We start from the raw sequence: 10,925 nt of genomic DNA on the forward strand, positions 1-10,925 counted from the left end.
TAGAACCAAAAGATTGAGTATGGAAAAAATAATGACGGATAATTTATTCATCCTATGTCGTCACCAAATTGTCTGGCAAAAATGTATTAATAGTGTAGTGGTGGGTCGACAGGGGGAAAAACTGAAATAGTCCTCACAAGACTTACATCTTCACAAGACTCACCTGATGTGAGTGTGTGACAAAAATATTAAGAAGAAAAACAACGCTAAACTTTAAGAATCACTGTCAGTTTTCTGAAACCACTATTTACACATCTTTAGAAGTCAGGCTCAGACTGGTATATGCAAATTATCCAGTCCAGCCTCTGGAATTATGGGATTTCCAGTGGGAGACAGTGAGGAAACAAATAGGTAATTGACAAATCACATGGGCATAGTTTTTATTTATTTTTTTATGTCATTTGCCATAAGTGATGAATTTATATGATGTCATGTCTAGTTAAAAATAGTTCAGCTTTGAAAAAAACAATGTCTGGAGACCGTCTCCTCTTTGTTCTGCTCTGTCTAGCTGTTTTGAATGCAATGCAAGAAAACCTCCTGCATTAATGGCCCCTTAGAGATGACAGTGTTCATCTCATCTCTGCTGTTAGATCCAATTTGGATACTGATTTGGTCATCATACAAGCAAATGTGTGATCTAGCTCTGCAGAAATAAGTGTAAACAGATGGCACTGGGGGTTTTCAAAAGCCTAGTCAGTGACACTCCGGTGTATTCACCTTTTGTGGCAGCTGTCTTGGTGCATCACCTTGGCGCATCCTTTGTAGCCTGCATTTCACATAACAATTCACACATGATAAGCTGCTGCAGCTTGACATGTCATGTCACCTACCCAAAAATATCACGTGCATAAAACCAAATGTATTAAAAAATTACAGATGATGAAGTTGCAACCATGTTTTGGTCATTCTCAGACTGTCTTACATGCCTTCACAAAAAAAGACATCCACTTTAAAAGATGTCTTTCTTAAGAAATCTACTCTAAAAGACACCCTAATAGATAATATGTGACCCTGGAGCACAAAACTATCTTAGGTCGATGTGGAATATTTTTAGCAATCGCCAAAAAAAACACTGAATGGGTAAAAATGATAAATGTTTCTTTCATGCCAAAAATCATTAGCACATTAAGTAAAGATCATGTTCCATGAAGATTTCCTACTGTAACTATATCAAAACTTAATTTTTGATTAGTAATATGCATTGATAAAACTTCATTTGGACAACTTTAAAAGTGATTTTCTCAGTATTTAGATTTTTTTGCAACCTCAGATTCAAGATATTCAAATAGTTGTATCTCGGGCCAAATGTTGTCCTATCCTAACAAACCATACATCAATGGAAAGCTTATTTATTCAAAAACAGTATGCATAATATAGAGAGGTCAGACTGGGAATTCTAAGTGAGTGTTTCCCCAACTTTGGTCACTTTTATGACAGTTTTGCTGCTGAAAGTATTTTTATTTATTTTTAATAGCTGGTGTACTGGTTTCCAATGAGAAAAAAATTGTCAGAGCATGTTTGCAAAAATAAAATAAATAAATAAATAAATAAAGAAATAAATATAAACAATGGAACAGAGCAGAATCTGAAATATCAAGGTAAATAGAGAATATGTTTTTTTAGGCCATTTAATCAACCTGTATTTGTGTTAAATTATGCAAGAAGTGCAAAACCTATTATTTGATTAAATGTGTTTGAAATACTTAAAATGAAATGCTAGCATGTTAAAACAAAGGAGTCTGTCATTTTCTTCCAAAAATAAAAAAAAAGTAATTTCCTCCACCATCATTTCGACAACTGAAATAATGATGGGAATCCTTCTTCGATTGCGTTCATTTTGCTACTGGATTTTGCTAATTAGACAAAGTAATAAACTAGTGTGAAAAGTGCTATTTATGTTTAAGTCCTGTAGGTAGCTACCAAAAAAGATGTTCCTTGTAACTAAATTTTACTTATTTCATTGGAGTGTATTTTTGACATTATTTTCACGTTGAAGGTGAGAAACAGAATATCAGGTGTAGAATGGGATAGAATTTTCTGAAAAGAACACATTTCTTGGTTCTAATCCCTAAAGCCCACTCTTACACCTACCCCGAGCTTAAACATACTGCTGCAGATGTCTTGCTTTTTCACAGCCAGTTAGGTGCTGAACACATAAGAAGATATTTTGAAGAATGTTGGTAACCAAACAACCATTGACTTCCACAGTATGGAAAAAATAATTATACTATGGAAGTCAATGGGTACCAGCAACTGTTTGGTAACCAACATTCTTCAAAACAACTTGTTTTGTACTCAAAAAAAAAACAAAAAAATAAAATAAAATAAAAAACACACACATAGAGGTTTGAAGCAACTTTAGATTGAGTAAAAGCTATTCCCCCTAACTGACAGCTGTAATTTGTCTTGTATGAGTACAGTGAAGAGGGTTGTTTAGGATTAAGATCTTTGCTTCAAGTTGACATGAAACAGTGTCATCAGACAGTTAAGTTACAGGTATATGTGTAAGATTGCAACTCAGGCAGTGGAGACACGTGAAGCCTCCACGGTCCACTGATGAGAGCGATGACGCACTCCATTTGAAAACCGTCTGCCTCACTGCGGGAAGAGTGCAGCTCTCTGCGAATGTGTGATTAGGGCTTAAATGAGTGTGTATGTGTGCACCCGCGCAAGTGTGCGACTTTGCATACGCAATTCATAAACTCTCCCAATGTCTGTGGCGCCGGAATCTGCCAAGAATGTGACTCAAATATTTCACATCTCCTCTCACTCCTCTCTGCATTTTATTCACCGTTTCACACACTATTTCAGCCCTGCCGATGTCTCTTGCAGTCTGTTTTTCTCTCTCTCCGTCTCCCTTTTGGTTCTCTTTCAAGTTTCAACGTCAGCCCACTGTCTCCTCCATTTACGCAGAGCAGTAGGTTTTACATTTCTCTCCTTACACTTTGAAAACACATCAAAAACACATGAGATAAAAAAAAAAAAACCTGTCAGTGTGTTTACGAGAAGAATAGGAGTTGACGCATCAAATTAGCACCCCCGCCACTTTTTATTTTCCTCAAGCAACGGATAGCCAGGCTAGTAATCATTAAGAAGGACATCATTAAATTCTGGGCCTCCAATACAAATCAATCCCTGGGTTCATTACTCAACAGCACTGGGCTCAGAACACCTATAATTAAGCCCAAAAAAGGAGAAAAGAGGAGAGAGTCAAGAAAAATGAGTGATAGGAAGAAAACGGTGACATGCTCATGTCAAGAAGAGCTGGAGAAAGTGAAGAACCCAAGGGAGTGAATTGGAAAATGAGGGAGAGGAAGGTGAGGTGAGAGAGGAGCTGATGACGACAAACCGAGCGGAAAGACCGAAAGAAGACAGAGTGTGAAAAAAACTGAATATGGAACAAAGAATGAGAGCTTTGAGCTGTGCCACAACTGCACGCTAGACAGAGATGTGGGAATTTATTTAAAATCATTGCTAATTTATACTAAATGAAACTCCAGCAGCAGCTAGAAATGAGAAATTTGTGCTTAGACGTTTTGTAATAATGTTTCATAGAGAGAAAATGCAATTTCAGATCACAGAAGTTTGCATGTAAAATGAACTGAACAACACCAAAGGGGCATCCATGTGTATGTGTCGATATGTACCAGTTACTGTATTTATTTGACATTTCTTTCATGGGGGCGATTACCGACACTTCCAAACTCTTGCTGTGATGAGCAACTTCCGGTAAACTCACTCGCACACATGCACACACAAATAAAAAAACAAGTCGTTGCCTCCCATTTCTTTCTTTCTCACACATATCCCCCATTCATGTGAGTCAGTGACTCATTCTTCATCTAATATTCAGCGATACTGACGTGGTCGCCACCCCTCGATTGCCAGCCAACTCATTGTGTCTCATTGTTGAATAGCGTGGCCGACAGCCAATAGGCACGCAGATGGTGGGTGGGATGATGAAGAACTATTTGCGCAACTGTACTCCATCCAATGGGGGCATCGCGATGCAGATGTCTTCCATTCAAATGCCTGATTCAGAAAATAGCCTCATGCATCAAATCGGCCATACACAGTTTACTCAGTTGGTTGATTAGTTGAGCAATAGAGTAGTTGTAGTCTACAAAATCATCACTGAAATCTTTAATCCACAATCAGTGCAAGTTGTAACACAGACAGGCTGACGATTGAGTATTGGATGGAAGATGAAACAGCCTGTTGGCAGTAGTTTTCATGGTAGATTTACAGTGGAATTGAGAGAAAAGGCACTTGAGCCTCTCACCGGGGTCTCACACGTATTTGTGTGTGTGTGTATGTATGCGTACACGTTTGTGTTAAGCACAGCCTGCCTTTGCACATGGTGGGAGACTGAAGCAAACTCTGCATCTTGCTGCTCTTTCAGTGAGAGCCATCTGCTAAAGACAGAAAGAAAAAGAGGCTTTCTGAATCTGAATTAACAATAACCATTCAATACCACAGCAGGAGTGCTTTGTGAATACCTTATCCAATAACATCATCTTTTTGTCAGCCTCAGGGGTGAGCTTACTCGCACACACGTCTTGCATACTCTGCAACTCTGAAGTGAAGCTCTGAATGGCGGCCAGAGCGTTGCATGGTAACTGCATGCTATAGTGAATGATGTTGCCTTCAAAGAACTTTGCAAGCGGTGAGGAGTAGAGTGTGTGTGTGTATATGTGTGTGTTTCTGTCTATTTGTCTGTCTGTCTGTATGTGTCAAGGGAGGTCAGACTGAGGGATTGCGAAGGAGAGAAGGCACATGCAAGCTTCTGCTGTAGAGTCATGGCCGCTGGATAAAGATATAAAGAAAGTACGCCCACACCAGAGATGTTTCATATTCACAGATAAGCATTTATTCGTTTGTCATGCTTTCTGTCCAACACTTTGTGTTGTAGTGAAAAGATTGAACAGCTCATTCTTTCACATTCTTACGTTCGATTGCACATGATGCATACATTCTGGGTAAAAAGGTATAACTAATGCTTTGGTCATCTATGAGCAACCTCACAAACATGGTCACTCGAGAGCACCTTAAGGCAGTTTGACCTTACCCGTTCGGCTGATATACATTCACACATTATACAAACATTGTAAGACATAACTGTGTCATGGTAACATTCGAGGGACAAAAAGATCAGTATTGTTTGTCTCAGGGTATACAGGATATTGCTGGAATTAACAGTAGATCTTTATCTATTGTATTAAGGAACTATAGATTGCATTTCTCTTTATCAGCATGTCCATCCTTTATCATCTATCTATTCGCCTCTACTGCCCACATCCACCTCTGCTTTCCATGCATTTTTCCTCACACATTCATGTCCAATGTTAGACATTAATCTGAATGTCGACCAATATGTCATTAAGCACATTTTTTGGATTCAGTCCTAGTTTTTAGCACTTTGCCAATTTTTTTTTTTCTGACTATAGCTGCAAGCTGTGGCCTGGTTGGATTTAAAATTGATACTTTAAATGAGAAAGGATGTAATTTGCTGGAATATTCAGATACAATCAGTTGCATTTGAATTTGAAAGGAAGAATAAACAAAGGGAAGTCTTGGAACAATGTAGGTAGTGTATTTTACAGTAAGAACATATTAACAGTATTTTGAAAGACATACAGTAAAAAAGGACATTCACACTCAGATTGATCTTTCCATGCACTGACCAAATGATATCACAGACGTTACTCACAGTGACATTCTTGGCCATTCAGAACAGTGACAAGCATAAGGCCTTTCATAGCATTATTTACAGCTCCCTCTGCCAAGATGTCATATTTACACAAGTGATAATTGCTGTCATATCTGGTGGGTGATGTAATCAATTCTTTCGCCTTTTCTTGTGCGTGCTCTCTGTCTCTTCTGCGTGTGCTTTCGCGCTCTCCGTGCATCTTAAATTATGGTTGTATTGCAACACTTTCAAACTCATCACTCCATTGTGCTTTCTCTATCTTGCTTCGCTGCTGCACGCCATTCCTTTTGTGCTTTTCAAGCCCTGAATGATTTTGAGACCCTTCTGTTATAATAGACGAAGTATTACATTCGATCGCTGCTTCCAAAGGGAATCAAAAGATTTGCTCATTTTGCTATTGTTACCAACTAACTACTGAAATAATGGAGCTGTGGCGTTGTTGGAAATAGTGACATCACAAGCTATAATTACAACTATCATAGAAGCACTTAGAGTGGCTGAAAAGTCTAAAAGTATACAAATATTGTACGTAAACCTAAGATGGAAATTTCTATCCTCTGTCTGCACTGACTGTGACAGAGACGGCTTAGAATACACTTGTCCTCAAAAAAGAAGGACCGAGTATCTGCTTAACTTAACCAAGCCCTCTGAACAGCTTTCATTACTTTCCATTAAGGGCCTGTACCGCCCAACGTTCCCTGTTTACCCACTGTATCCTAAATCAGTCTAGTGCCCTCTAGATACCAGGAACTAGAGGCTCGAACTGAACAGAACAGAGATACAGGTGAGGCTGATAGTAAACAGGAATCAAGGCATTCAAGAGTTAAATTGAGCAAACAGGGTTTTCCCTCCTCCAGAGAGGAGAAAAATGAGGGGGAAGAGGGTTCTTCTTGAGTTAAACAGATTCAGCCAAAAAGGAGATGGATGCAGACAGTCAAGACAGACATGGAGAGTAGCAAGAGAACAGAAGATGAGGAGCGAGAAGTAGAGGAAGATGGTGGCAGAGAGTCAAATTCGGGAGGGCACTCAAGCTCAAAGCAGCGCAAAGAGGTGATGCCCGCATCTTCATTGCCATAGTTGGCCCAATACTCTTCTGGGTCAAGCTTGGGAAGAAGAGCCTCTTCCTCCCCAAGCTCATATTTTGTGGATGTAGATGTGATTGAGGGATGCTGGGACTTGAAGGGGTATGCCTTGGTCTCGGAGGTCTTCTCAAAGATGCCCTTTGAAGTGCTGACGGGCTTGTGCTTGGAGAACCACCAGCGGGTCTTGGTGCTGAAGGTGGTGGTGGTGGTGCCAGAGAGGGAGCTGGGGTCGGGAAGAGGGCACAGAGCGAAGTCCATCTCCCTCAGAAAGCGCAGGTCCTGTCCACGACGAGAAGCTGGGGAGGCACACAGAACATCGGAGCTGGACACACGGACGCCTCTGAAGAAATCCCACAGGGGACGAGCCTCGCAGCCGCAGGCCCAGGGGTTGTTGTTCAGCCGCAGGAACTCGATGGAGGAGATGTCACGCATGGCCTGACCGGGCAGCTCTGCTAGGGAGTTGTTGAAGAGGAAGAGCATGGTCAGCCGGCCCAGATCGCGGAAAGCGCGGCGGTTGACCTGACGGACCCTGTTGTCGTGCAGCAGCAGACGGTCGAGGTTGACCAGGCCGCGGAACACGTTCTCGGACAGAGTGCGGATGCGGTTGCCGTGCAGGAAGAGCTGGCTGAGGTTGATCAGGTCAGAGAAGAGATCGTCCTGGATGAAGTGGAGCTGGTTCTCCTGCAGGTAGAGGAACTGCAGACTGTAGAGCTTGTGGAAAATGTCATGGGGAAGGGCAGCAAGCCGGCAGCGGTGCATGTGGAGGCTCTGGAGCTTCTCCAGGCCCCGGAAAGCTCCACCCTCAAGACGGTGCAGGTGAGGGTTGTCGCCCAGATCGAGCTCCTCCAGATCGCGCAGCTCGCTGAAGGCACCAGCCTCAATCCAGGTGATGTTGTTAGAGAAGAGCCACAAAACCTGGTATGTGATGAATTGATGGACGGAAAGGAAAGGAATAGGGAGAGGGAGGGAGACGTAATGAGGCGAAGGTATTGAGAAGAAATACAAAATTAGTAAATATCTCATAAAATGTACTCTCCAATGTATATTCACAAATGTAAATATTAAATGTTCTATTCTGTCGCACACCAAGAGCCTACATACGCTTCCTTACCTGTGTTCCAAAAGCAAAAGACCCCACTCTCAGTTCAGTGATGCGGTTGTTCTGCAGAAAAACGCGCTGGGATTCGTAGGGCATACCGTGGGGCACAATGGTGAAGTTCTGCGCTTGGCAGCTTACTGTCATGGGGGTCGGGTAACACACGCACCGGTGAGGGCAGTTCTGCGCAGGAACGGGTTTTACCACGACCAGCCAGACAACCAGCCAGAGCGAGAGCGCGCCTGATGGAAAGAGAAGAGCGCGTCACATCACAAAGTCTTTGTAGCTAAAGCACAAGTTTCCATTTTGGAGAGCTCTCTAAAATGTTCTGTAAGTCTCATCTTATCTTTTGCATTAATTAATGTTAATAAAAGGATTTGATTTTGAAAAATTCAATGATCTCGGAACGAATTACTACAAATGCACTGTTATGTTTTACACATTATGTTAACATAGGCTATTGGTTCCATCCATTTACGTTGTGACAATAATTTCTCTCATTCAGAACTTTTCGTTATTTCAGTTCTTAAGTAAATCATTTTAGAGTGTTCTAAAAAAGCGTGTTTTGTTGTATCTTTAATTTTACTGACAGACTTTACAGCCTACCGCTCCGATTATTATTCTCTTGATCTCTTTGAATATAAATGCAATTCCAAATGTAACGTTCAACTTTTAAATATATGCGTACATTTGCTAAGACTTGTTTGAATAAAGTCATAATTCAAAGAACTAAAGCATTCATGCAAAACATTTTACGCATCAAGCACAAAATATATATTCTAACCATGCTGCGTAAAACCAAGCATTTTCGAAAGACAGCTTGGTCATATTCTAAATCCTAAAATAATTGATGAATACATGCATTCATTTCCATTACTTAGATATAGAATGCTTGAATTCCGGATTTCAAAAGCATATTCACTATAAAGATGAACAGAGAAGAAGCAGAAACTTACTCTTAAAGTTGTGCGCAATGGAGCTGCGTTGGCTCCGCGTAAAAGTTGATGTTTCCATTCCGAACCAAAGTCGAGAGCGAGTTAGCCTAAGGAGTTTAGAGACTGATTCCTTGCTATCTCCGCTGATGCTCTGGTTCCCGAGTCGGAGCGACTGAGAGAGTGCCGAATGATGGGTCCTGGGCCCAATTTATACCCGAGCGCAGCGCGCGCCTACGGCTGTGGGCACCATGGAATCTCTCCTACGTCACTAGTCGGGTCAAGCCCAAGCGAGGGTGGCAAACGGAAAAGGCGGTGCGGAGAGAGGAGGGGAGGGCTCTAACGCACCAGTTTGGACAGAGGGAAGTTGGACGTCTTAGCTCACAGTTACGATTGTGGAGACGTAGTTGGAAAGGGCGGGGGAGCGCAGGCACGGTGCCCGGTAATGACTGAGCTGAGAGCATGCGAGGAGGATCGCACGAGGCACATGAAAGAGGCACACAGCTCGTTTCTTGGCTTTGCTTATGCGTCCCTTCGGATTAGCTTGTCCTCCGCATTATTAATGAGATGCCTGAATGAAACAAACGCATTGTTTGAAGTGGAGCCTTTATGCTCTGGAGACACAAGTCATGACTTCAAATATAGAAATATAAAGCTATAAGCCTGAGATAATCGTTAAGGGAATTGGTAACGGATGACTAAAGAATGCAATTACTGTCACTTACTGCTGAAAGGAAAGACAAACCAATACCAAATTTGGTCTCAGCATCTCCTATTTGGGCATCTTCCTGGAATCGGCTAAAACATAAACCACTTTCCTTTTGTGTATCGCCTTTAGGTACTCCAAAGCTTTTTGCATTATAGGTATATGCTGCATTCACAACACTAGTTCATACACAGAATCATTAAAACCAATAGTAATATATTTTGTGACAATTGTATTGATTTTAAAGTGTATATGTGACAAGTGCTGCTTATGGTCATACAGCACCATTTCTGTAAGGAATAATGTAAAGCCAGTTATTTATTAACGAATAATAAAGCCAGGAAAGTAGATCAGGACTGACACAAAAATAAACAAATAGATGGACTTGAAATATTGATTTTACTTGAAATGATTTTATTATGTATGTGAAAAGAGTGTATCCAGGAAAACAGAACTCAATCAATCATTGATCTTTGTCTTATTAGTTTCCTTGTAGAGACTATGAAGAGACCAAACAGAAGCACAGCTATTAAGGAAACATAGGATTTCAGTGTGAGTGGTCAGTTACACACCGCTGCCCTGGTCAGTGGCGTCACTGACCAATCAGAATCTAGCATTCCGGAGACCCTCGTAATAAACAGACAGACAAACCGAAAGACAACAGTAGACCCGAGGATGTCCATGTTGCTATTTAACACCTCCTCCATTCGCTCATGTTCTGGACACCTCTTTCTTTTCTTCCCTCCCTCTCCACCTCCACAAAAACTCAAGATGACTGAACGAACAGGCTTTCCCCGCTCCACCTACACCTACCAGCTGGGAGTGTGAGTGTGTGTGTGAGGGTTTTCATGTCTCGTGTATATTTCCCTATCACCAACAGTCAGCCGAGTGAATGCCATGACTGACAGCTTCTGGGTCGTGGGACAATTGTGTATGAAAACGAATTACCGGGCAACAACAAAAAGACTCTGACGGGGGAAGAGGAAGTACAAAGTATGGTTGGAAAGGAGGAGTTTATGGAATTAAAGACAAGGCAAAGAAGCGACACATGACTCATAGATAGTGGAACGAGAGGGATATGGGACAGCACTTGTAAGGCTTGATTAGTGTGCGGGCCAGCAGCCTAATGCATTAAAGCTGTATCCCTGTAGTGTTCCAAGAGTGGCTTTGTAGTGCCCTAAGGGAGTGCTCTCCAGTGGCAGCCCACATATAATGACAGATTTGCTTTGCCCTGTTGCATAGAGATAGCAGAATAAAATCAGCTCTGATAACTTTAGAGTCCTGCGTCATGAACCTCATTAGTTTGCTGTGCGTCGGAGAAATAATATAGGGCGGAGGCGAGGTTTTGAGGAGTCTGACCCCCAAATTTATGGGAAATTTTACCCCAAAGTGAAAATGA

The 10,925-nt window shown here is 41.6% G+C and overlaps 1 protein-coding gene across 1 annotated transcript; it reads right to left on the bottom strand.

Moving 5' to 3' along the window:
* Positions 1-4,845: 4,845 nt before the first annotated feature.
* Positions 4,846-9,079, bottom strand: LOC113075576 (reticulon-4 receptor-like 2). Its single transcript, XM_026248254.1, has 3 exons — positions 8,845-9,079; positions 7,904-8,130; positions 4,846-7,707 (listed from the first exon to the last, which is right to left on the bottom strand). The coding sequence occupies exons 1-3, from the start codon at positions 8,900-8,902 to the stop codon at positions 6,616-6,618; spliced, it is 1,377 nt and encodes a 458-aa protein (XP_026104039.1). The 5' UTR covers positions 8,903-9,079; the 3' UTR covers positions 4,846-6,615.
* Between the last annotated feature and the right edge of the window lie 1,846 nt (positions 9,080-10,925).

Source organism: Carassius auratus, unplaced genomic scaffold (genome assembly GCF_003368295.1).
Source record: "Carassius auratus strain Wakin unplaced genomic scaffold, ASM336829v1 scaf_tig00017198, whole genome shotgun sequence".
NCBI lineage: Eukaryota > Metazoa > Chordata > Actinopteri > Cypriniformes > Cyprinidae > Carassius > Carassius auratus.

What these genes read in the sequence shown, in the direction of transcription:
- LOC113075576 (XM_026248254.1), bottom strand. Translation starts at nt 8,902, where the DNA reads ATGGAAACATCAACTTTTACGCGGAGCCAACGCAGCTCCATTGCGCAC. An exon ending in CATTGCGCACAACTTTAAGA is followed by an intron (nt 8,131 to 8,844) that starts GTAAGTTTCTGC and finishes TCTTTCCATCAG; the next exon opens with GCGCGCTCTCGCTCTGGCTG. An exon ending in CTTTTGCTTTTGGAACACAG is followed by an intron (nt 7,708 to 7,903) that starts GTAAGGAAGCGT and finishes ATCACATACCAG; the next exon opens with GTTTTGTGGCTCTTCTCTAA.